This window comes from Hypanus sabinus, chromosome 10 (genome assembly GCF_030144855.1).
Source record: "Hypanus sabinus isolate sHypSab1 chromosome 10, sHypSab1.hap1, whole genome shotgun sequence".
In the NCBI taxonomy this organism is placed as follows: domain Eukaryota; kingdom Metazoa; phylum Chordata; class Chondrichthyes; order Myliobatiformes; family Dasyatidae; genus Hypanus; species Hypanus sabinus.
The window spans coordinates 83,507,317-83,535,166 of NC_082715.1; the positions used below are offsets into that span (position 1 = coordinate 83,507,317).

The window sequence follows — 27,850 nt, forward strand, 5'->3', positions numbered from 1 at the left end:
GAAATGATCTCCCAGTCTGCATCGGGTCCCCACCAATATATAGAAGGCCTCATCGGGAGCACTGGATGCAATATATCACTCCAGCCAACTCACAGGTAAAGTATATATTCTGTCTTTATATTCACCTTATATTCCATCTAGGTAGCTTCCAGCCTGATGGCATGAACATTGATTTCTCTAACTTCCGTTAATGCCCCCCTCCCCTTCTTACCCCATCCCTTATTTATTTCCCCTTTTTTCCCCTCTTTGTCCCTCTCACAATAACTCTTTGCCTGCTCTCCATCTCCCTTTGGTGCTCCCCTCCCCCCCTTTTTTCCCCTCGGCCTCCCGTCCCATGATCCTCTCCCTTCTCCAGTCTATATCACTTTTGCCAATCAACTTTCCAGCTTTTAGCTTCATCCCTCCCCCTCCTGTCTTCTCCTATCATTTTGGAGACCCCCTCCCCCTTTCAAATCTCTTACTATCTTTTCTTTCAGTTAGTCTTGACGAATGGTCTTGGCCCAAAACATCGACTGTACTTCTTCCTATAGATGCTGCCTGGCCTGCGGTGTTTCACCAGCATTTTGTGTGTGTTGCTTGAATTTCCAGCGTCTGCAGATTTCCTCGTGTTAGATGATGGAAGAGATGGTTTATTGCCAAGTTTGCAGATGATACAAAGAATGGTGGAGGGGCAGATAGTGTTGAGGAAACAGGAAGGCTGGGGAAGGACCTATACAGATTCAGAGAATGGACAAGAAAGTGCAAATTAAATACAATGTTGGAAAATGCATGGTCATGCAGTTCAGTAGAAGAAAGAAATATACAGACTATTTTCTAAACAGGGAGAAAATCCAAAAATCTGAAATGCAAAGGGGCTTGGGAGAGCTTGTGCAGAACACCCTTAACATTAATTTGTGGGTTAACTGGTGGTGAGGAAGGCAAATGCCGTGCTAGCATTCATTTCAAGAGGTCTATTCTAGAATACAACAGCAGGGTTGTGATGCTGAGGCTTTAATACACTGGTGAGGCCTCACCTTGAGTAGTGTAAACAGTTTTGGGCTCCTCATCTAATAAAAACCGTTCTGGCATTATGGTGGGTTCAGAGGAGGTTCACAAGGATGACTCTGGGAATTAAAGGGTTATATGAGGAGCATTTGATGACTCTGGGTCTGTACTTGCTGGAGTTTAGAAGGATGGGGGGGGGGCATGTTATTGAAACCTTTCGAATGTTAAAAGGCCTAGACAGAGTAGATGTAGAAAGGGTGTTTCTGCTTGTCAGAGGGCACAGACTCAAGATAGAGGGGTGTACATTTAAAAATGAGATGCGGAGAAATTTCTTTAGCCACAATATGGTGAATTTGTGGAATTTGTTACCACAGGTAGCTATGGAGGCCAAGTCGTTGGGTGTATTTAAGGTGGAGACTGATAGGTTCTTGATTGGCCATGGTGTCAAAGGTTATGGGGAGAAGGCTGAGGAGGGTGAGAAAAAAAAATCAGCTGTGACTGAATGACAGAACAGACTTAATGGGCCAAATGTCCTAATTCCGCTCCTATGCCTTCTGAGTTTCTGCCACAATTGGCAGGTGTATAGCTGTACCTAATAAATTGGCCACTGACTGCATTCAGAGCATCCAGAATCCAGATACCAGCACTGTAATGCGTTGTGCTACCATGCCACAGTACTAGCAAGTCACCACTTAAATATCATGACTACAATGTCTGTTCCCAGTAGAACAGGACAGTCTTTTGGAAACAATCAGCAGCATCCCAGTTGCAAGTCCTTTAACATCCCTAGGCTAAAGTCTTTGAACTCTTGATCCATCAGCAGTGGGAGCACCCTCAAAACAGTGTCTGCAGTGGTTCAAGGCAGTTCATTTGCCTGTGTGATAGTATTTAAGAAAAGGCAATTAATTTCCAAGGACTTCAAATCTTAACAGAACCTTGACAAAACCTACATCTCACCATTCAGTAAAGTGAGAAGCTTCAGATTTGTCTTTGCTTACTTCACATTTGGTGCTGGGGATCAGTTCAAATGATTAGCGTGAGAGTTAGTGATCAGTGCCCACGTTCGCTCTTCCTCCTTGGGTGGTGCAGTAGCGTACCGGTTATCCTAACGCTATTAGAGTGCCAGCGACCAGGGTTCAATTCTTGATGCTGTCCGTACGGAGTTTGTACGTTCTCCCCACGACCACGTGGGTCATTCCAAAGCTGCTCGGGCTGTTAGGTTAACATGGGTGTCATTGGGTGACACGAGCTCGTTGGACCAGAACAGGGTGTTAATGTGCTGTATCTTTAAATATAATAAACATATTTCCCTCATGGCCTAAAAAGGAGTGTATTCAGACTCCATTGTCCACTTACTCCCTATAATTTATTTTCTCTGACATGACTCATCAAGTCCCTCCTGACTTCTCCCAAGGGTTACTCACCAAGGGCAACAATGAAGTCACCAAACTTCACTCTTTGGGATGTGGGAGGGAGGAAACCGCCCAACCAGGGAAACCCATGGAGTTAATGGAGAGAACATGCAAAATAAAAACAAGAGTATAAAGCCAAGGCTTTATAAGGTGTTGATCAGACCACATTTGAGTATTGTGAGCAGTTTTGGGATCCATACCTACCAAGGGGTATACTGGCATTGGACAGAGTCCAGAAGAACGATCCCTGAAATGAAAAGGTTAGTGTATGAGAAATGTTTTACTGTTCTGGGCCTATACTTGATGGAGTTCAGAAGAATGAAGGGGCGGGGGGCAGAATCTCACTGAAGCCTACTGATAATTGGAAGGCCTAGATAGAGCGGACATGGAGAGGATATTTTGAAGTGTGGGAGTTTAGGACCAGAGGGCACAGCCTCAGAATAGCCAGCCAACATATCCACACCTCGACATTAAGTCCTACACAATGTTTTTATTTCCTGCCATCTCCTTTGATCCAGCACACTGTTATATCCCTTTGAAGAATCTAACTGTACAATATCCACCAGTTCCCTTTATCCACGTGTCCGTGAAGCACAAGTAACTTCCTAAAAGCTCTACATATACTTAGTCAGATGTCATTTCTCTCTCATTAAAGGTTAGCTTTAGTTGTCACATGTACATCAAAACATGCAGTGAAATACGTACTTGCATCAACAACTAACATAGTCTGAGGATGTGCTAGGGGCACCTCCAAGTATCGCCAAATGCCTGGTGCCAAAATAGAATGCCCACAACTTACTATCCATACATCTCTGAAATGTGGGAGGAAACACACATGCTCACCTATAATGTACAAACTCCTATTGACAGTGGCGGGAATTGAACTTGTGACGCTGGTGCTGTAAAATGTTGCACTACTGTGCCACCCTCACATTGACTTTTTCCATTATCTTCATCGTTTAAAAAATGACCTACTGTAATATCTCAATAACAATTGCTACTAACATTTTCCCCATGATGGGTTCAGCTAACTGGCCTGAAGACTTCTACTTTCAAACAAGGGAGCCACCTTGCTATTTTCCAATCTAGTTGACCCTTTCCAGATCTAGGGAACTTTGGAAAGTTAAAACCAGTGCATTAACTATCTCACTATAAATGCAAGAGATTCTGCAGATGCTGGATATCCAGAGCAACACAAACGAAAATGCTGGAGGAACTCAGCAGGTCAGGCAGCATTTATGGAGAGGAATAAACCTGAAATGCCCCAAAATGTCGGCTCTTTATTCCTCTCCGTTTATGTTGCCTAACCTGCTGAGTTCCTCCAGCATTTTGTGTGTGCCATTCTAGATCTCCAGCATCTGCAGAATCTCCTGTGTTTATTCCTTTCCATAGAAATGATCTCACTAGCCACTTCTGTTAAAACTCTAGGAGAAAATCCATTAGGACCAAGAGATTTGACAGTCCACAGCTTGCTTGATACCATGTCTTTCAGGACTACAACTTTGCTGAATTCCTCCTTCTCTCCAAACCCACCCCACTACTGATTTACAACTGGTTCAGGGTTGTTACTTGTATTATCTCTAGTGAAGACCAGTGCAAGACATCACTAATTTATCAGTTGTCTCCTTTACCATCAATAGCTTGCCTGGACTCACCTTCTGTAGGACCAGTGCACACTTGGCTAACTCTGCTCTGTTTTAACTGCGAGTTAAATGTGTGGGAAGAGCCAGAGTCCAAAGTGCTTGCAGCCTCAGCTGGGGTGGCTGGTAAGAGCTGGGGCCATAAACATGGATAAATCAGAGGCTGGAGTCCACACCCTTCCAACCCGCCAGAGTCACTGGAAATATTATTACACTGTCATGCAGCATACCAGTCATACCATTTTACAGCATATAAACAGGCCTTTGGTCCATCTAATCCATGCTGACCCAGTCTTCTGCCTAGTCCCATCTACATGCACATAGACCATATCCCTCCAAACTCTTCCCATCCATGTACATATCCAAACTTCTCTTAAATGTAACAACTAAACCCACATCTATCACTTCTGCTAGCAACTCATTTCCCAATTGCATTTCCCTGAGTGAAGTAGTTCTCCTTCAAGTTCGCCTTAGATATTTCACCTGGCACCCTAAACCTCTAAGTTCTAGTCCCAGCCAACCTGAGAGGAGAAATCCTTCATGCATTCACCCTTTCTATACCCATCATTATGTTTTATATCTCAATCCCCTGCTCTCCCAGAGAATAAAGGCCTAACCTACTCAACTTTTATCTGTAACTCAGGTTCAAAATCTGTAGGTAAGATATCAATATAAATATGAAACAAGAATGATTGTTAGGTATTAAAAGGAGTGAAAATTAATAGTCCAAAAAAGTTGCTAGTCCAGCACCAGCAAAGACCTGAGGGTGCTAGGTTACTGGAGTTATACTATAAGGGCTTTTGTATTTCTAGCTAGTTCTATCTTGTACTTTTCCTTCACTTTCAGCTTTTTCACTTTGGTAGTGAAAGCAGCCATCTATTCATGTGAGTAGCACCTGAGAACTTGTCCTCTGCCTCAGGAGATGTCCATTGGTGGAGACGCTGATGGTGGCACATTAGTTAAGTTGCTTGGTTAGTGAAGTTGAATTCTGTCTAACAGACCAGAGATCCTCTTTCAAGCAAATGACACCTTTGCTTGGCACGGACAAGTTGGGCCAATAGGTCTGTTTCTTTGCTCTATAGCCCCTTGACTCTAAGTGCCACCACTGTTTTCTGTGGAATATAGAATTCCATATATCCTATGGAACTTTCAACACCAACTGTGGTATTACCAAATTGTTGTTAAAATCTGATCATCTTCACTTATGACCACTTGTGAAATGGAAGCTACCAACCTGGGCTAACCGATGTGTGACTCCAGACCCATGGTAGTTAATACTTAAATAACCTAGTATGCCACTTTAATTGGGGCCATTAGGGATGGGTAATAAAAGCTGGTCTGGATAGCAGTCCCCTAATCCTGAAAATCAAATCACAAAAATGAGACATTTTTCCAACAAGATGAAGCAAGCTTATTCATGCACAGAGGGATAAAATGAATTGAATGCCAATGTTAAAATCTTGAATCAATGTTTGGGTTAATTTGTACAACCAGCCCGGCATCATCCTTTGAGAATCTAATTGCAGAACTTTGGATTAAAGACATTCTTTTGAGAAAAGTAACGTGTAATTTCTCAACCAGCCAGCAGGATACAACTGTTGCAAGATCTGTGCAGTCATATCTCGTGATCAAGACGTGCCTTATCTCTTTTGTCTCCAATCAGAGACAAACTCTGCTTAACGAAAATTGGAATATTTCTGTTCCTTTTCATTTTGACCTGGGAGCTATTCTCTGCTGTCTGCCCTGGTCAGGTTTACAGAGTGCAAATCTACAGTCACAAACTGGCCATCCCGCGAACTGAGAGCTGATACTTATCAAGCCAGAAATATTCTTGTAGGACTTTGACATTTTCAGAAATTGCAATTAAAATATTAGAATATTAAGAATCTTTACTTCAAACTGCAGCCCTTTTAATGGCCATTTTAAATATTAAAAGACTAAAATATTAATGTTTTATCAGTCCATCAATCACAAAGAGCTTCTTTACTGCACTGAAGATTTAGGTCATAGGAAATTGTCTGAAAAGGAGATCAGTCTCCTTAGAAGAACTAACTTGAAGGGCCAGGACAAAGGGAATGATTCAGAACCTGGAGCTGCACTGTGGTTAACAATGTGGCCCTGAAATGACCAGGAACAGACTGGCATCGGTATAAATGGGTGGCATGGTAGTGTAACATTGTTTTACAGTCCCAGGATCACAATTGGGGTTCAATTTCCTCTGCGGTTTGTAAGGAGTTTGTACATTCTCCCCATGACCCTGTGGATTTTCTCCAGGTGCACTGGTCTCCACACACATTACAAGGAGGGTTAGTAAACTGTGGGCATACTATGCTGGCGGTGGAAGTATGGAAACACTGGCAGGCTGCCCCCAGCACAATCCTCATAGCGCACCAGCCATTGATGCAAACAATGCACTTCATTGTATGTCTCGGTGTTCAAGAGAAAAATAAAGCTAATCTTAAACTGACCTCAGAAAACACTGGCTGGAGCTGCAGCTCGTTCTGGATTTGAACAGGATTGGAGTGATCACGACTTGTGTTGGCCATGAGGAACTGGTCAAATGGTTTTCTCAGGAATCTCATTTAGTCACACAATTGCCTGTAATCTAATTTATACTGTGCCAGTTGAGCCAGGTTCTGAGTGCTTGGTGATTGTGCAGAAGGATCAGTAGTGCCATTCTCTGATCAGAATCCAGCATTAATATCCAGACGCTCAAACCAGTTTCATTGAAATGACAAGAGTTCAGCATAAACTCTCTTGGGACTTATGATTGAAAGTAATATAATGGTGATGGAACATTCATTTACAGGATGTATACTTTCAGGCTTGATTTGAATCACAGCCAAATTGCAAAGCAATCTTGACTCAATTTTCTCCAGCTGTTTAACTGAATCTTGTACAGTGCAGTCTCTTGTAATCTAAGACTATACACACACAATTAGCATTTACATTCAATAGCCACTTTATTATGTACTTTCTGTGCCTAATAAAGTGACCACTGTGTGTATGCTTGTGGTCTTCTGCTGCTGGAGCCCATCCACTTCAAAGTTTGACATGCTGTGTGTTCAGAGATGCTCTTCTGCACACCACTGTTGTAACACATGGTTATTTGGAGTTACTGTCACCTTCCTGTCAGCTTGAACCAGTCTGGCCAGTCTCCTCTGACCTCTCTCATTAACAAGGCATTTTCGCCCCCAGAACTGCCGCTCACTGGATGTTTGTTTTTCACACCATTCTCTGTAAACTCAAGTCTGTTGTGTGTGAAAATCCCAGGAGATCAGCAGCCTCTGAGATACTCAGACCACCCCATCTGGCACCAACAATCATTGAAGTGTCACTTAGATCACATTTCTTCCCCATTTTGATATTTGGTCTGAACGGCAACTGAACCTCTTGACTATATCTGCATGCTTTCATGCACTGAGTTGCTGCCACATGATTTGGTGATTAGCTATTTTCATTAAGGAGCAGGTGTACAAGTGTACTTAATAAAGTGGTTACTGCATACTGTACTGTATGTATAGTGCACTGCATTTGGTGTTCACAGTCTGGTCTCTTCTTCACCTAGGGAGACCAAACATTTGCTGGGTTATTTTATTTGTGAAGACCTGTATTCAGCCCACAGGGACAGCCCTGAGCTTCCCATTGTCTGTCACTTTAACTCAGCATCCCATTCCACTCTGACCTCTCTGCTGTAATGCAACAAGACCCAAAGCAAGCTTGAGGAACAACAGTGACCTCCCATCTGGGAATGCTGTAGCCTCTTAGACTTAATATTGAATTCTATGATTTCAAGTATCAGTCACCTATTGGGCTCAGTTTATTTTCTTTTTTCCCTTTTTTATTTATTTGCCTTTTTCTCTGGAAGTGGAGTGTGTGCCCAGTCTGAACTGCCAGTTATGTCTTCCTGCTTTGAATTTCATCACCTCCACATCCAGCAGTTCTTCTTTCTCCTTCTCTCCCACTGACTTCTCGTTCACCCATTAACATGATTACCTTGATTACATACAGCTTATCCGGTATCAACCCTGATATTACCTAATCAGAAGTTTCCCCCTCCTCTAATCAGAATCCATTTCATTTACTTATCACTTGAATGGTACATCAAAAATATAGTGAATTGTGTGTGTGTCGTTTGCATTAGCAATGAATATAACCTAAGAATTTACAAGTGTTGCTATACATTCCGGTGCCACATAGCATGCCTACAATGTTCAGCAGTATAACACAAGAGAATCCCTTTTCTTTCTCCCACACACAGACAAGCCTAAACTTTGGGATAGGCCTTCTCTGGACTTCCAACCTCCAATCCCTGGCCCAGACTCACAAACATCGGATCTTTGACTTTCAGAGCCCCCGATCCATGAGGCTTGACCATCGGACTTTAGCTTCTAAACTCACCAACATCGGTCTTTGACCTTTGGGATTTAACCTTCAGTATCAACCCTTGGACTCACCGATCACAGGACTTTGAACTTCAAGCTTTGAATTCCAGACTCACATGGACTAACAATCCCATGCATTCTCCATGCCAAATTAACAGGATTGTTCTGTCTCCTTCCCAGTTCTAATGAAGAATCTCTGACACTAACTCATTTTCTCTTCCCATGGATGCAGCCGTCATGACTTGCAGAGTATCTCCAAAATTTTCTGTTTTTGTTTTAGATTTTCAGCATCCACAGTCTTCTTGATTAGCATTTATATTTATGTATTTCATTGCATTGGAATTTGTCTTAGTGTTTCTCACAAAATACTAATGAAATGGGAAATATTAGGGCAAGCAACAAAAACAAATCCCTGATGTTCCAGCTTTGCAGTAACATTTTAAAGTGAATTTTTAAGTAAATTTTGTCATCAAAGTACAAATGTGTCACCACATACAACCCTGAGATTCATTTTCCTGCGGGCATACAAATCTATAGAATAGTAACTAAAACAAGATCAATGAAAGATCAACCAGTGCAGAAGACAACCGACTGTGCGAATGCAAATGTAAATGTAAATAAATAATAAATAAATATCAATAAATAACGAGAACATGAGATAACAAGTTAAAAGGTCCTTGAAGTGAGATCACTGGTTGTGGGAACATCTCAATGGATGGGCAAGTGAGTGTAGTTATCCCCTTTTATTCAAGAGCCTGATGGTGTGGGTGAGTACCTGCTCTTGAGCTTGATGGTGCAAATCCTGAGGCTCTTGTACCTTCTACCTGATGCCAGCAGCGAGAAAAGAGCATGACCTGGGTGGTGGGGATCCCTGATGAGGAAGTGAAGAGGGAACAAATTCCAAATGTGAGGGGCTCAGCAGTTGAAGTCAGCATGAGAACACTTGAGACACTGGGAATGTGGCACTGAGGTCTTTTTGAAGGGTGGTGAGACTGTGGAAGGAATATGGAGAGGAAAGGACACAGAGATATGCAGAAGACTGGGAATTTTAATATCAAACCCACATCAGATATTTTGCACAGGGGTGAAGGGTGAACTGTTGATAAATAGGCTGGAACAAATTCAAAGGAGAACATTCAGAGAAGGTGTGGAAAAGGTTGACTGATCACAACAGGTGGCCAGCTACACCAGCCACGGAAAGTAATGGATTCTTTAAAAAAAATCAATAGCTAGAAAGAAGTTAAAGTGAAGGATGGTTGAAACAGTGACAAATCGTAGAGAGCACAAGTCAACAGGAGCATAGGCAACTCATGACAATGAAGTGAGTTACGGTGGGAGCTGAAACAGTAAGCCAGTGAAGCGTGTTATGAGTGGAGAGAGAAGCAGCAATTCCTTCCTAGGACAAAGTTCTGAAATGGTCTGGCTGTATTTTTACCTGTATTAAATGACTGAGAAGCTGCTTCACCTAGAGAGGGTGAGAAGGTGGAAAGGTGGCTGAGCAGATTGACTCAGGTGCCCTTAAGAGTGAAATGGACAGCGTTCACTTCTACTCGCTGAAATACTATGTACTGTACATCATATAACTTCCAATCTTGCAGCTATACAGAAACCCCATTAATGCAGCACGCTCCGGACAGAGGTAGCGCCAGACCAGCAGATTTTCCAGGCTATTGCCTACTCCTTTAATATTCCACTACACGTTTCATTCACCTTTTGTTTATATAGATGTATCCCAGAAACATCCCAGCGATGCATTTCAAGCGAGCATAGGTAACAGCACCTGGCAATGGAAAGCTTCACCTTTCAATGAGCTGCCATAGTCTTGGTCGGCCAAATAGTCTCTTCCTATATCATAAGAAGTTGCCAGCAATGTGGTGACTACACAGTGCCTTCAGTGCTATTGACAATGGGGTGAATTCTTTGACAGATTTTTCTGTTTGTGGAAGAGAACAAAACTAGAGGCCTTACTATATGCTTGTTCGTAATAAATGTGATACAGCAGACTGGAGGAATACAAGGAGTGGCTAGAAATGAGTGCCACAGGAAGTAATTGAGGTGAACATTACAGAGACGTTGGAAAAATACAGTATTGCAAACAAGTACCAGGTAGTTACAGGAGAGTATCAGGCAATTCTGCTGAATTACAAACATTGCTTCTCAGAGTCAGACAGCACAGAAACGTGCCCTTTGGCCTATCTAATCTATGCTAAGTTGCCTATCTGAGTTAGTCAGATCTACCTGCCTTTCTCGTATCCCTCTAAAACTTTCCTGTTCATGTAGCTGTCCAATTGTCTTAAGTGCAGCCACCTCTACCACCTCCTCTGGAAACTCAATCCATTTCCCCACCACCCTCTGTGCAGAAAAAAAAAATCAGCCCTTCAGATTTCCTTTAAATCTGTCCTCTCTCACTTTAATTCTATGTCCTATAGTTTAGACTCTCCTATCTTGGGAAAGAACATTGTGACCATTCACACTGAATGCTGGAGGAACCAGCAGGCCAGACAGCACCTATGGGAAGGAGTAAACAGCCAGCGTTTCGGGCCAAGACCCTTCAACAGGACTGAAAAAAAAGATGAGAAGTTAGAGCAAGAAGGTGGGGGGGAGGGGAGGAAGAAGAACATGGTGGTAAATGACAGGTGAAACTTGGGGGGAGGGGAAGGAATGGTAAGTAAAGATCTGGGAAGCTGATAGGTGAAAGAGATAAAGGACTGGAGAAGGAGGAATCTGATAGGAGAGCCTAGAAGACCAGGGAAGAAATGGAAGGGAGAAGAGCACCATAGGGAGGTGATGGGTAGATAAGGACGAGAGAGAGGGAAATAGGAATGGTGAAGTGAGGGGGAGGGGGAATTACCCCTCCCCTCCTGGTTTTACCTATCACACACCACCTTGTACATCTTCCTCCCTTCCCCCCACCTTCTTGCTCTAACCTCATTTTTTTCCCCAGTCTTGATGAAGGGTCTTGGCTTGAAACATCGACTGTTTACTCTTCTCCTTAGGTCTGAAGAGGTTCCCCAGCATTTTGTGCATGTTGCTTGGATTTCCAGCATCTGCAGATTTTGTTGACTGTGCCCTTCATGGTCACCCTCAGAATTCTACACACCTGGGGAAAAAGTCCCAGCCATAAAACCAAGAAAGACAGGAAGAGAATTAGGCCATTTGCCCTATCAAGACTGCTCCACCATTCCATCATGGCTGATTTATTATCCCTTCCAACCCCATTCTCTTGCCTCCTTCTGTTAACCTTTGATGTCCTGATTAATCAAGAACCATTCAACCTCTGCTTTAAATATACCCACTCACCTGGCCTCCACAACTGTCTGGGCAATGAATTCCACAGATTCACCACTCTCTGGCTAAAGAAATTCCTTCTCATCACTGTTCAGAAGTAATTCTGGGGCTGTGCCCTCTGGTCCTAGACTCTTCCACTATTGGAAACATCCTCACCACATCCACTCAATCTCAGCAGTTTAGTATTTGATGGGTTTCAATGAGATCTCCCCTCATTTTTCTAAACTTCAGTGAGTACAGACCCAGTAACAACCCTATGCATCTTTTCTGCATTCGTTCCATGTTAATAACATCCTTCCTATCCTCACCCCATTCTCCTTCATCTGATCTTTCCTCTTTTCTACCTGATGTGCTCATCCTACTCACACATGTGCCTTTTCTGTAGCCACTCCATGTAACAGGGAGGAAAAGTGGATCCTGTAATTGACGTTTGTTGAGAGAAAGTCAAAGGATAGCATATATGAGCCATAATCTCGAAGTTTAGGCCCAAAAATGGGTCACTGCAATGCCATAAATTTCATATAACTTACAGCATATAGAAAACAAACACATCAAGCAGTTATTATTGGTTCAGTGCGGAGGCAAGTATATGCCATAGGAAGAGACTGATTATGCTGTTCGTACCTTTGGATATTGTTTTACTGGGATCAGCACTCGCTCAGCAAGTTTAATGTTTTTGTTGCTGATAATATCAAGGTATTGCTTCTCTTCTTCCTTCTTTGTGTCGCTATCCTGGAATTGTTCAATTTCTGCAAAGAGATCAAAATACATCAAATTTAATGAAAAGTTTGCTAAGACAATTAGAATGTCAAACAGACAAATAACTTGCTGCTTCATTCAATGCTCAGCCAGTTACATCTTCTCCAGCATTACACAGCTCCACAGACCCATGGCAAGCAACAGATAATGATGCACATCTTCCAACTTCAGGGTACTCATTCGTGGTCCATTTCAGGTGTTAAAAAGGCCCAAAGGGGTAGAGTGAAACCATTTCGCCTGGCGGAGGAATGACAATCAACGGTGTGTTGGTGTATTGACAGAGCAGGAAAAGCACTGTGAGATTTCAGTTCATTAAATCAAAGTGGTGGGTTGGGTCAGACAATGTCTGTGAATTTGCAAGTCCTCTGGAGCTGGCTGGAGGCCCAAGGTGCTGGACTCTCCTGGGGTTGAGAAATGTGTGCACGTGTGTGTATGGGTGCGTGGAAGGGAGGAACGGAGGCTTAATTTGCTGTTGTATTGCTGCTTGTGTTTTATGTTCTGCGTTACACTTACAGCGCCACACATCCATAGGATGAGTTGGTTGTTAATGCACTTTTCTGTATGTTTTCATGTGTATGTGATAAATAAATGAATCAGACACATTTCACTATGTTTTGATGCACATAACAAATAATGCTAATCTTTACTCCGTGAAAGCCCAGCATACTCCTCATCAACCAATTTTTATCTGGAAATAAATGTAACAAACATAGATTTAGTCTATTCAACCCATATTATTATGCCTTTATTGATCGACCATATTAGTCTCCTCCTAGTCTATCTATCTTATCTCAGTGGATCATTTTCTCTCTCTCTCTGTACATGCCTAGTCTTCTTCTGGAGGTACCTCCACTATTTGCCTCAACCACTTCCTGTGGTACAGCACCGCACATTCTAATTACTCTCCAACTAAAATACTTATTAATGGTCACTTGCTTTGGAATCTACCCCCCCCCCCAAGCATTTCTAAAGGAAATGGGTCCAATCCATTCAATCTTTCTCTGAATGTCTCTTTAAGAATCTCTGTGGGGCGTTTCCACCAGAGGCGCCGTGTCTCATTGTTCATGTTGACTGCACAGAAATCTATGCTAATTTTAATGATTTATTTACCTGCATCCCAAGATCCCTTTTCTCTTTAATCTCGTTCTTATTTTCTAACATATTTACTTATATGAAGTCCAACTGATCGCGATATTGCTCAGTCTCCAAGTTTGCCAACATTGCTTTGTGTTGTTGCACACTTTCTCAGCATGAAGCATATTCTTCTGTTTATGAGCCTGCATGAGGTTGCACTGGGAAGGCAGGAGAATAGGGTTGAGAGGGGATAATAGTCAGTTGTGATGGAATGATGAAGCAAATTTGATAGGCTGAATGGCCTGGTGCTGTTCCAATGTTTTATGGTATTATATTAATCCCATCTTCTAGCAGTTAACTGTAGCCCATAGCTCATTCTTGTGTCTATTGAGACACCAATTAAATGCCCTCAGCCTCTGTTTCCACCACTCTCTCTGGCAGTGCATTTTAGGTACTCAGAGCAGTAATAGTCCCCCTCACGTCCCCTCTAAACCTCTTGCCTCTTACCATAGATCTACCTCCTCTCCTTTTATTAACCTCTGATGTGGTTGACAAGAACCCACAGGAGCGATTACCTCTGCAGTTTTATCAAAATGCTACCAGCATTATAAGAACATCAGACATACAGGAGGAGGAGAATTAGGTTATTTGGCCTATTCAGTCTGCTCTGCTATTCAATCATAGCTGATTTATTTCCCCTCTCATCCCCCTTCTCCTGCCTTCTCCCCATAACCTTTGATGCCCTTACTAATCAAGAACCCATTAACCTCTGCTTTAACCCGTTCATTCCTGGGATAATTTTCATTAACCTCCTCTGGAGCCTTTCTAATTGCTTAGATAAGTAGTACATAAATGTTTATTATGTGTCTCTTATCTAAACCATCAATGTAAATCATGTATGAGATGATTCCAGTGTAGACTGGGGAACACCTTCTTTCTACTTTGTTCCCATTTATTTCTCCAGTCAGAATAATTATCTGAGAGGTCAGTGGTGGAAAAGGTGAGCAGATTCAATTTCCTGGTTGTCAACATCTCAGACACCCCAACACATTGATGCAATCAAAAAGTCGTCACACCAACAACTCTACTTTGTTACAAGATTGAGGAGATTTGGTACAACATCAAAGCTTCCTACAAATTTCTATTGATGTGCAGTGGAGAGCATTTTGACAGGTTGCATCACATCCTGGTATGGAACCTCCAATGCACAGGATCAATAGAGACTGCAGAAGGTTCTAGACTCAGCCAGCTCCATCATGGGCACAACCCTCCCCATCATCGAGGACATCGTCAAGAGATGGTGCCTCAAGGAGGTTGCACTCACTATTAAGAACCTCCACCATCCGGGAAGTGCTCTCTTCTTGTTATTACCATCCAGACAGGAAGTTTAGGAGTCTGAAGACACAAACTCAATGTCTTAGGAACACTTTGTTTCCCAATACCTTCAGATTTCTGAACCGTCCATGAAGCCATGAATGCTACCATGAGTTCATCCAGTTCCAGCTCCAACTCCTTAACACAGTCTGCAGCCATCAATTGTCATTCAGCCATACACAGGAATACAGCCAAACGAAACAGCATTTCTCTGAGCCAAAAGGGCAATACACAGTTACAGTCACACACAGCACATATTACACAGTTATGACAGCAGGAAAACATAGTTACAACAATAATAATATAAATGATAATAAAAATACAGCCAAGTTCTTGAGTGTCACAGCCGGTTAGAATGATGACGTATGAATGTTGTCCTGGAGCCATGTTTCTGCAAGAACAAGGCACAGCAGTTTCTCATTATGTGCAACTGCAACCATAGACAAACACAATCCAGCTCGTTTTCCTGGGAGTGAACACTGGATAGCAGCATCGATGGGAAGAGCCAGGTCTCAACTCAGTGCTGAATCCAGCAACACATAGCCAGTTCTGGTGTATCCTTTGTTGGCGACCCCAAGGCATGGGGTCCTCGTCTGTGCAACAACCGCGGCAACGCAGCTCCCCCGCCATCAGCCTCCCCATTCAGACTTACAGTATTTTACATTACCAGTGTCCAAAAGGGTCTTGTGATTACAAGAGAAACATCCACCCCATACATTTCGACTGTTTGTTGGGTCATGTCCACCTGGGTGGCTGAAACAGTCTCCAACATGGTGGCCAAAAACTCCAGCTCCAATTTAACCAGCAACTCACTGGTGGGATACACATGCCATATCTGATGTTCTTGATGTCCAGCAGAGACTTGAAATCATAAAAAATACATAAAGGAATGAACAACTGCACTTTTGTTTGGACCCAGAAAGGTCACTGCGTCAAAACACAACACCATCTTACCGGAAACTGGAGGCATTTCTTATAGGTGTAGTAGTCAGTGATGCTGGAGGTCTCCCTGCCTTCCCACACCCCAAAAGAGGAGCATGTCAGAGATAATATTTCAGCTACTAATTCTGATTTTTCTCTTTCTCCTCTACTTCCTGTAGCTTTAGCTAATGTGACTCTTCATTCATCAAACTTCCCCACTCCACATACCATAGCCATAACGACGAGCCTACAACACAGTATTTTATCCAAGGGCTTTGATAAATCCAAATGTATCAGATCTGTCATAGTTGACTGCTACCACTTCAATGAGTTCCCTAGGATTAGTTAGGCTTAACATAGCGTTATAGAAATCATGCTCCCTATTCAGTCATTACACTTCCTGCATCTTCATGGCCTTCAGTCACATATTCTGTAGAGATTACATTATCTTCCTACGATTAAGTGAGACCAACTGCTCTATCCCTCAGGTTTTCCTCGTCCTCCCTCACTATACACAACAAACTCAGAAATAATGATCTCAAATTATTAACCACACTTCTTTGTTGCCATGAGGCCAAGTAGAGAAGGAAAGTTTCCTCTGAAGGGGTGGCTTTCAAAATAAGAGGATACTGCTTTATGGGGCATACTTGCCAGTGTCAAAGCAGAGAGGGACCATACCACTGAATAGGGCAGCGTGTAGAGTTAGTTCTAAGTAACACAGTAATTCAGTAACATTAGAAAAACTAATTTATCAAAAAAAAAATCTAAAGGAACAAGGAAAGAGAATGAGGAATAGACTGAGACATTCTCGGTTATGTAAATTTCTTGGCTATAAAGCTTTCAAAGTACAAAGTAAATTTCTTATTACAGCACATGTATGTCACCATATACAATCCTGAGATTCCTTTCCTTGCAGGCATTCACAGTAGAACAAATAAATACAATGGAATCAGTGAAAGACCATTCACAAATACTAACAAACAACCTGCAAAAGGTTTACCCCTTTCCTAAAAAGGGGAGTAACAAAATAAAACATTTTAAACACGTCAACAAACTCAAAATGCAAGAGCACCCCAGCAGGGCAGCAGCATCCAAGGGGGTAAACGAATATTTACCCTATGGCCTGAGACCCTTCATGATCAGGCAGTGCCCTTTTCCCAGGGAGAAATTGACTAACACGAAGGAGCATAACTTTAAGGTGATTGTAGACAAGGTTAGGGGGACACCAGACGTAGGCTTTTTACAGAGAAAGTGGTGGGTGTATGGAACGTGTTGCCAGGGGTGGTGGCAGAAGCAGATTCATTAAAGACTCTTAAAGGTCTCTTAGAAAGGCACATGGGCAAAAATACAATGAAGGACTGTGGGGAAAGGAAGGGTTAGATTGGTCTTAGAGCAAGTTTTAAATATTGGCACAATATTTGTGGGTCAATGGCCTATATTGTGATATACTGTTCTATGAGATGTTGACTGTTCATTTCCCTTCATAGATGCTGCCTGTCACACCGAGTTCCTCTAGCTTTTTGTTCATATTGATCCATATTTCCAGCATCCTTGCATCTCCAGTGCATCATATGAGTATTGTTAGGATGAAGTGATTTCCCTTCATAGATGCTGCCTGTCACACTGAGTTCCTCTAGCTTTTTGTTTATATTGATCCATATTTCCAGCATCCTCTCCCTTGCATCTCCAGTGCATCACATGTGTATTGTTAGGATGAAGTGGGGGGGGGGGTCAAAATGGATGAAGTAATTTGTCATACAGCCATACTGCACAGGCACACACTCTTGGGCCTACCAAGTCCTTGCCAAATATCAACCAGCTATTTACGCTAATCCCATTTATCTATTTGTTCTCCCACATTCTCATCAGTAGTCCAGTCTCTACCACTAACCTAACATGAGGAACAGTTTATGGTGACCAGTTAACCTACGTATCACTGGGATATTGGAGGAAACCAGAGCACCCAGAGGAAGCCTGCATGCTCACAGGGAGAACATACAAACTGCACACAGACAGCACCTAAGGCCAGGACCGACCCAGGAATTATGGTGTTCAGAGGCAGTGTCTCTATCAGCTGCACCAGTTTTTATTTTTATTTAGAAATACAGCACATTCACAGGCCCTTTTGCCCAATGAGCTCGTGCCACCCAATTAAACAACTAACCTGCATGAGTTTATAGTCATAGGCACATTGAGCAATACAGCACAAAAACTGGCCGTGCGGCACACACAGACCATGTTGGCCTGGTCCACCCACACCGGACCACAGCACTCCATACCCCTCTCATCCAGGTACCTATCCAAACTTCTCTTAAATGTTATAATTGAAACTGCATCTACCATTTCCCTTGGCAGCTTGTTCCACACTTACACCACCCTCTAAGCAACAAAATTCTCCCTCCAATTCCTCTGAAATATTTCACCCGAAACCTATGCCTCTAGTTCTCGTTTCACCCGACCTCAAGGGAAAAAGGCCTGCTTGCATTCACTTTACACATGGCCACAGGGAAAATGTCCAAATTCCTGACAGACAGCGGCGAATATCAAACCTGGGTCACTGGTGCTGTAATGGTGTTACACTAAAGACTGATTTATACTTGTGCATACGGGCTACGCCGCAACCCTGATTTTCACTTCTGCGTCACTCTACGCCGTAGCGAGCATGGGTTAGTGTACGCCAAAACACTAGTTGGCGATGGGGTTCCTATGCCACTGTGTTGAGTTTCTTCATGAGAGACATGGACGAGGAAATGTATTTCAAACATCTTCACATGTGGGCAGGTAGATTTGACGATTTGGTTCACTTATTTTGTATCGATGTACACACAGCCTACAAACATGGCGGAGAAGAAGCAACCGGAAATATGTAGTTGGAAATATGATGCTACCAAGCGGACCAATCACATTTGTTGCGGTTTGCGTCACCAAGACGCGCGAGTAACTTTTCTAGAGAGGTGCACGTCACCCTACTGCGTAGGTACGGCGTAGGATACACGACACCTACGGCGTAGACACGATGCACAAGTATAAATCAGCCTTAACTGCTACACTGCCATGCCGCCTCTTTTAAACTATTTCAACATTAAAGGGATGCCTTATAACCATTGAATTCAATTAGCAAAGAAATAATAGATGATACAAAACATTTAGGAGGCAAAAGGGAAAGGAAGGGTGGGGGAGGGAGGAAATACCATTACAGAACAGAAGCATAATGGCAGCAATAAAGGCATCAAACCAGCAGTTCATGCAGATTGCAAGACAGTAAGGATCTGGAAATCTAATTGGATTTTATTGAAAATAGCTAAATAATGAACAGGAATTGGATGGAGAAATGTGTCGAGGAACAATACAAACATCAGGAACAGAATAATAATCATGCAGAAAAGTGTTCAGGATAAGGATTAAAGATCTTTTAATGATGAGCTTTATTTGTCACCTGTACATCGAAACGTACAGTGAAATGTGTCAAATCAGATCTGCGAGGATTGAGCTGGTACAGCCCTCAAGTGTCACCACGTTTCCAGCATCAACGTAGCAGACAACATCTGCAGGTGCTGGAAAACACACACACACACACACACACACACACACACACACACACACACACACAAAATGCTGGAGTCAGGCAGCATCTGTAAGAGTAAAGAGATGCTGTTTTGGGCTGAGACCTTTCATCAGTATGGGAGAAAAGAAGAACAGCATGCCCACAACTCACTAACACAAACTCGTATATCCTTGGAACTTAGCAAGAAACTGGAGAACCCGGAGGAAACTCAGATGGTTATGGGGAGAACATAGAAACTCTTTACAGACAGCGGTGGATATTGAACCCCGGTTAAAGCAATGCACTACCTGCTATGTTACAGAGCCAGCTAGGCTAAATAAAGCTCCCATGTAGTGATCGGCAGAGAGGTCTGCCCTCTACTCATCTCAGATACACGAGTCAGAATGTTCTGTTCTGGTACAGGAACATCCCTCTCTACAAGTTCCTCCCCTCCATTCCTCCCTACTACTATAGCAGTTGGATCAGTATCATCATTAATAAACAAAGAAAATAGCAAGCTCCACAGTTACTCTATGTGTCAATTCTGTCCTTTATCAGGCCATCACAGATCTCCCTGTAGATTTTTATATATCAGAATAAAACTTTAGTCATAATAAAAATGTACAAAAATAGACTGTGCAACACCTTTTCAATTCTTAAATTCACAGACAATACTTTTGTTACTGCTCTGTTACATTCCTTAATATGGATAGAAGTGTTGCCCCTTTGGGTGGTACAACACTGCAATAACTGAGGGGCTTCCTCACACAACCCAGCCCCTCCCTCTCCAGAAGCAGAGGTGCTCCCTCTTGCGGTGCTGTCCCTGGTTAACAAACAGGTTCCATTCTTACAGATGTCCATATGTCAAATTTGTTTGTAAAATGGAAAATGCACAAAAATCACTGGCTGCAGTAACCATATCTCCACATTATTGTACCATATGGCATCAATAGCATACAAGACTGATAAGAAAGAACAATTACTAAAAGTGGATAGGGAGAGGGGGGGGGGAAGAGTGAGAGAGGGAGACGGGTGAGGGGGTGACTAGCTTTAAAATTGTAGGAATGAACATGTACAATGAATATGTACATACTTCTGAATTAACAATATTATGGTAGCTCATTCATATGTGTCAGTAATTTGGGTGTTCTTAACCCTGCATTGGACTCTAATAACATTTATACAAATTCTGTAGAATGCTGGGTGCTTTTTTGCTACATCACAGCTTCAATCTTAATCTCTGGTGTTATCTGTGTGGTGCTTGCATCTTTTCTCTCTGACTGTCTGCATTTTCACTGAACGCGCAGGCACCCTCCCGCATTTCAAAAATATGCCAGTTGATAATTAGCCCTTGCAAGTTACCCCTAGTGTGTAAAATTGCAATGCAACAGTCTGCAATTCAAGCTTTTCACTGTATTATGGTATAAGTAACAATAATAAGACAATATTAATACCGATATAAAGCTGTACAGGCCAGCAAACGAACAGCATTTGGACATCTGAGGCTGACCAGTCTCACAAGTGGGTTTCTCTTAGATAAACAACAGATAGCTAGCTGACACCTCTTTCCAAAACCCACTAACATTAAGTATCTGCATGCCGAACAGTCCTCTAAATCTCAGGGGGACTGGGGGATGTTAGGGACTAGTGGGGAAATGGACAGATACGGCTGAAACGGCGTGTGGTAAGGAAATGTGCAATGTGACAATAGAGCATCAACTCTACCGGAAACCTTTAATGGTACGCTATTAAATGGAAGCAACTGGAGCCAAGATATATCAAGTGAAAAGTCCTACGTGAGAAAAATCCTTCACAAGCTGCTATATAAATATTCATTATAGTTAATTGTTTAAAAGCAGGAATTGATGGATAAAAATTACTTCAAATTTAATCAAAAAATGCTAATTACTATTTTATCAGCTGGAGGAGCAGTAACTGATTTCTACTCGATTCCACCCTGAGTGCATCTTAATTTGAAAATGAAAGTAGGTGCAATTATACCGCAATTATCGACACATTATTAAAAGAGGAAGTTACGATGCACAGCAACACAATACTGATAACCAGAGAGCAAAAAGAGAATTCTCTCCAAAGCTCTTGCCCCGGATTTTAGCTTTACAATTTTTAACAAAAGAAAATAATCTGCGTGAATAAACACATGGACACAAATGCAAATCAGTATCACAACCCCCAGTCAACCATAATGTGTAAACGTCATTCTTCAGCCTTTGATCTGGATCAGATTACTTGACGTAATTTGTTATCAACAACACGACACAAAATAATTAATTCTCAATTGAATGAGCAATGCTACTGACAGTGGGATATTTTAAACTTGTTTATGCACTCAGCGGCCACTTTGTTAGGTACACCTGCTCATTAATGCAGCTATCAATTCCAAGGAAGAAACATACAAATTAGCCAGAAAAAGCAGGACACCTGAGGCCTGGGAGAAATTCAGAGTCCAACAGAGGAGGACAAAGGGCTTAATTAGGAAAGGGAAAAAAAGATTATGAGAGAAAGCTGGCAGGGAACATAAAAACTGACTGTAAAAAGAAAAAGATATGTGAAAAGAAAAAGATTGGTTAAGACAAATGTAGGTCCCTTACAGTCAGAAGCAGGTGAATTGATCGTGGGGAACAAGGACATGGCAAACCAATTGAATAACTACTTTGGTTCTGTATTCACTAAGGAGGACATAAATAATCTTCCGGAAATAGTAGGGGACCGAGGGTCTTGTGAGATGGAGGAACTGAGGGAAATACATGTTAGTAGGGAAGTGGTGTTAGGTAAATTGAAGGGATTAAAGGCAGATAAATCCCCAGGGCCAGATGGTCTGCATCACAGAGTGCTTAAGGAAGTTGCCCAAGAAATAGTGGATGCATTAGTGATAAATTTTCAAAACTCCTTAGATTCTTGATTTGTTCCTGAGGATTGGAGGTTGGCTAATGTAACCCCACTTTTTAAAAAAGGAGGGAGAGAGAAACCGGGGAATTATAGACCGGTTAGCCTGACATGAGTGGTGGGGAAAATGCTAGAGTCGGTTATCAAAGATGAGGTAACAGCACATTTGGAAAGAGATGAAATAATCAGACAAAGTCAGCATGGATTTGTGAAAGGAAAATCATGTCTGACGAATCTTATAGAATTTTTTGAAGATGTAACTAGTAGAGTGGATAGGGGAGAGCCAGTGGATGTGGTATATTTAGATTTTCAAAAGGCTTTTGACAAGGTTCCACACAGGAGATTAGTGTGCAAACTTAAAGCACACGGTATTGGGGGTATGGTATTGATGTGGATAGAGAATTGGTTGGCAGACAGGAAGCAAAGAGTGGGAATAGAATAGAACAGATTGGCAGGCGGTGACTAGTGGGGTATCACAAGGTTCACTGCTGGAACCCCAGTTGTTTATGTAAAGGGGTGTGGTGAACTATGTGCCTGTCAGGACACGCCCCTGCTGACTGCTCCTGTGGCTCCTCCCACAGGCCCCTGTATAAAGGAGACCTGCGGCCTGAAGATCGGCCTCAGTCTCCAGGACCTTGTATGATAGACACTCACTCCTGGTTCCTTCTTCCAGTCAATAAAAGCCGATATCTCGCCTACGTCTCAGTGTGAGTTATTGATGGTGCATCAATTTTATTGACTGGAAGTTTTAAAACATGGAACCCGTTTTGCGTCCGGACCGGTTGGATTTGGACCCTCAAGACCCTGACGCAGCTCTCGCTTTTGAACACTGGCTTGCATGCTTCCAATCGTACTTGGCGGAGCTTCGTGCGACTGAACCCGCCGTTATGCACAGAATCCTACTCTCGAGGGTCTCCTCCAAAGTTTACTCCTTTATCCGGGACCTGCCGACCTACGAAGGGGCACTGGACGCCCTCAAACGACAGTACCTGCGGCCGGTGAACACCGTCTACGCAAGACATCGCTTAGCTACCCGGCAACAGCGGCCTGGCGAATCGTGCGCTGAGTTTCTCCGAGCACTACAGACACTCGTCCGAGCTTGTGACTGCAAGACGCTCACGGCAGAACAGCATGCGGAGCTGCTGGTGCGAGACGCCTTTGTGACGGGACTGAGGTCAGTGTACATGCGCCAGCGGCTGCTGGAGAACTCGGATCTTACCTTAAGCTCGGCGATAGAGAAGGCCAACGCTCTAGAAGCTGCGCGGCATAACGCCGACGCTGTCCAGTCGCGCGATTCCCCGCCGGTTTCGTGGACGCCTCAGACCCCGCCACCGCCGGGTCCCGGGAGCGAATTCGCCAACGCCGCCGCCAGTCGCGATTCCACGAGCTCCCCGACCCAGACCACGGCTGTGGCCCGTAAGAAACTCGTGCTTTGTTATTTCTGTGGCCAAAAGAAACATCCTCGACAATGCTGTCCAGCGCGAGAAGCGACCTGCTCCAGCTGCGGAAAGCGGGGCCACTTCGCCAAGGTCTGTAAGTCTCAACCTCGAGCGGAGTGCAGCGCTGCGGGTGAAACGTGGGGGCCGCCATCTTGCATGCCGGGATGTGGGCGGCCATCTTTGTCGACGTCAGCACGCCCCGCCCCCGATCCTCGGATGCTGACCGGGTACCCCGGATGTGAGCGGCCATCTTTGTCGGCGTCAGCATGCCCCGCCCCCGACCCTCCGATGCTGACCGGGTACCCCGACGGCGATCCAACTCTGGCCACTGTGACTCTCGACCAAAGCGCCCCACACCAGCTTGCAAGATCCATGATGGACATCCAGGTGGAGGGGCATTGGACTGGATGACTGTTTGACACGGGCAGCACTGGGAGTTTTATTCACCCGGACACAGTGCAACGCTGCGGACTTGCAACGCGGCCGGTCAGTCGGAGGTTCCATTTGGCCTCTGGGTCGCAGTCCGCAGACATCCGGGCGGGTTGTGTAGCGACTTTGGTGGTGCAAGGCACAGTATATCGGGACTTTGAACTGCTGGTCATGCCTAATCTGTGTGCACCTGTGCTATTGGGGCTGGACTTCCAGAGCCATCTCGAAAGTGTGACTATGGTATACGACGGGCCCCTCCCACCACTCACTGTCAAGAATCCTCAGTTTTGTGGGACTTCTTCACATACCCCGCTACTGACCACACACACACACGGACACACACATCCCATCCAGAACCAAGCCAACAGCTGCGCTACCGACACTTGCAGCCTCTCCACTCTCAAGATCCCTCCCCCACCGCTGTTCGCCAACCTGACCCCCGACTGTAAACCTGTGGCAACCAAAAGCAGGAGGTACAGCGCGGGGGACCGGGCCTTCATTCAGTCGGAGGTGCGGCGGCTGCTCAGGGAGGGGATCATTGAGCCGAGCACAAGCCCTTGGAGGGCCCAGGTGGTTGTTGTTCGGACTGGGCAGAAAAATAGGATGGTGGTGGACTATAGTCAAACCATCAATAGGTTTACGCAGCTTGACGCATACCCCCTACCCCGCATCGCGGATATGGTCAACCAGATTGCTCAGTATAAGGTGTACTCGACAATAGATCTGAAATCCGCTTATCACCAGCTCCCCATCTGCCCAGAGGACCGCCCCTACACCGCCTTCGAGGCGGGCGGCCGGCTCTATCACTTCCTGCGCGTCCCTTTCGGTGTCACGAATGGTGTCTCTGTCTTCCAGAGGGAAATGGACCGGATGGTGGACCAGTACCAACTGCAGGCCACATTTCCCTATCTGGATAACATCACCATCTGTGGTCATGACAGGCCAGATCACGACGCCAACCTCCAACGGTTTCTCCAAGTGGCCGCAGCTCTGAACCTTACTTATAACAGGGACAAGTGTGTTTTTGGTACCACCCGCCTTGCTATACTTGGGTATGTCGTGGAAAACGGGGTTATTGGGCCTGATCCCGAACGTATGCGCCCCCTGTTAGAGCTCCCTCTTCCCACCACTCTCAAGGCCCTCAGACGGTGCCTGGGGTTTTTTCCTATTACGCCCAATGGGTCCCCCATTACGCAGACAAGGCTCGCCCCCTGGTCAAGTCTACCTCGTTTCCCCTCTCTGCTGAGGCCTGCGCGGCCTTCAACTGCATTAAAGCGGACATTGCCAAAGCTACGATGCATGCAGTGGACGAGACCGCTCCCTTCCAAGTGGAGTGTGATGCCTCCGATTTTGCTCTGGCTGCTACCCTTAATCAGGAAGGCAGACCAGTAGCATTCTTTTCTCGCACCCTCCAAGGCTCTGAAATTCGGCACTCCGCGGTGGAGAAAGAAGCCCAGGCCATAGTGGAGGCTGTTAGGCACTGGAGGCACTATCTTGCTGGCAAAAGATTCACTGTGCTGACCGACCAGCGCTCGGTTGCGTTCCTGTTCAGCAACCAACAGCGGGGCAAGATCAAAAATGATAAGATTTTGCGGTGGAGGATAGAACTCTCCACCTACACCTATGATATCCTGTACCGGCCTGGCAGACTCAATGAGCCCCCTGATGCCCTATCCCGGGGAACATGTGCTAGCACACAGCTCGACCAGCTGTACGCCCTTCATGCACAACTTTGCCATCCGGGGGTCACCCGATTTTACCATTTTGTGAAAGCTCGGAACCTGCCGTACTCCCTGGAGGACATCAGGACGATGACCAGGGACTGCCAAATTTGTGCCGAGTGCAAACCGCACTTCTACTGTCCTGACACGGCACAACTTGTCAAGGCCACCCGCCCTTTTGAACGCCTGATTGTTGACTTCAAGGGCCCCCTTCCCTCCACTGACCGCAATGTCTATTTTCTCAGTGTTATTGACGAGTTCTCACGGTTCCCCTTTGCCATCCCCTGCCCCGACACCACTGCCACGTCCGTCATAAAAGCCCTGCGCCAGCTCTTCACTCTGTTCGGGTATCCCTGCTATATCCACAGTGATAGAGGGTCCTCCTTTATGAGTGAGGAGCTGCGCCAGTACTTGCTAGCTAGGGGCATTGCTACCAGTCGGACCACGAGTTATAATCCCCGGGGTAATGGCCAGGTAGAGCGGGAGAATGCCACAGTGTGGAAGGCCACACTTTTAGCCCTTAAGTCCAAAGGGTTGCCGGTCTCTCGATGGCAGGAGGTCCTCCCTGAGGCACTGCACTCTATCCGCTCTCTGTTATGTACGTCCACCAATGCCACCCCTCACGAACGCCTATTCTCTTTTCCCAGGAAGTCTGTCACTGGGACCACCCTACCAGTTTGGCTGACGTCCCCGGGGCCAGTGCTGCTCCGGAAACATGTGAGGAGCAATAAATACTCCCCGCTGGTGGAGAGGGTTCACCTTCTACATGCGAACCCCCAGTATGCTTACGTGGTCTTACCTGATGGGCGGGAGGACACGGTCTCCATCCGCGACCTGGCACCCGCAGGTGCAGCAGACCACTACCCTGAAGGCTCTCCGGTAACTGTGAACCCTGCACCAGAGGTGACACCGTACTCACCAGGCCCTACACAGACTCCTCACGACACTTGTATACCGGGCGTTTCGTACGCATTTATACCAGGCGCCTCGCACATGCATGAGGGATCACCGGCGCCTAGTGGGCAAGAACACGCGCAACCCCCGTCCCCTGTGCAATCGCCAATGTTGCCGGCACCTATGCGGTCACAGCCGGTGCTACGTAGATCGCAGCGACAGATTCGACCGCCTGATCGGCTTGACTTGTAAGAACCTTCGCTACATGAGGACTTTTTCAAACGAAGGGGGGGTGAATGTGGTGAACTATGTGCCTGTCGGGACACGCCCCTGCTGACTGCTCCTGTGGCTCCTCCCACAGGCCCCTGTATAAAGGAGACCTGCGGCCTGAAGATCGGCCTCAGTCTCCAGGACCTTGTATGATAGACACTCACTCCTGGTTCCTTCTTCCAGTCAATAAAAGCCGATATCTCGCCTACGTCTCAGTGTGAGTTATTGATGGTGCATCAAGGGGGTTTCTTCTTTTTTCTTTGTTACTGTGTATGTAATCAAAATGGCTTCTTTGTTTTGTTAAAAGTAGGAATGCTTCTTTGTTGCAAGAGAGTGCTGGAAGCTTGTTTGGGTTAAAGTTTACTGATAACGAGAATTGTATTCCTTTGTAAACCAATTGGGATTAATGTTGTTCTTTCTTCGGAGTCTGTAAGCTATTGTTGACGGGCTTTTGGGGAGATTGGTGCGAGGGGGTGAGAAAGAGAGGATGCAATGCTGTAAACTGGGTGAGGAACGGACCCCAAGCAGGGGTCCAAGGTCAGGAGGTACCCTGAGGAGAGGAGACGACGATAGATGTGCTTGGTTGACCACTTCGGGTGGTCCTGAGCTGCAAGTCGAGGAGTTCGGAGGGGATCAAATGGTGGCCAGAAGACTTCAGTGATTGAGCTCCAACGGTTGTGTACGAAGTGGTTTGAACTTTGATAAGTTGGCACCTTTTCTTTATTTTTTTTCCTTCATATATACTGTATCGTTATTAATCACTTATTTATAGCAACCTTTATAAATTGTACTCATTTAATCGCTTATGGTGT

The 27,850-nt window shown here is 44.7% G+C and overlaps 2 protein-coding genes across 4 annotated transcripts in view; one reads left to right on the plus strand and one right to left on the minus strand.

Annotated features, from left to right (window-relative positions):
- The window catches only part of khdrbs2 (KH domain containing, RNA binding, signal transduction associated 2), a 565,375-nt gene that overhangs the window by 416,025 nt on the left and 121,500 nt on the right, over nt 1–27,850 (minus strand). For all 3 annotated transcript variants that reach the window (XR_009514410.1, XR_009514409.1, XM_059982275.1), the window contains exon 2: nt 12,334–12,458. Coding sequence is in view for 1 of the 3 variants with exons in the window: in XM_059982275.1 (XP_059838258.1) it covers nt 12,334–12,458 (125 nt within the window). In the remaining 2 variants the exon portion in view is untranslated. The remainder of the gene's footprint in view (nt 1–12,333; nt 12,459–27,850) is intronic.
- LOC132400840 (uncharacterized) lies at nt 24,321–27,249 on the plus strand. Its single transcript, XM_059982276.1, has 2 exons — nt 24,321–25,180; nt 25,291–27,249. The coding sequence occupies exons 1-2, from the start codon at nt 24,325–24,327 to the stop codon at nt 27,018–27,020; spliced, it is 2,586 nt and encodes an 861-aa protein (XP_059838259.1). The 5' UTR covers nt 24,321–24,324; the 3' UTR covers nt 27,021–27,249.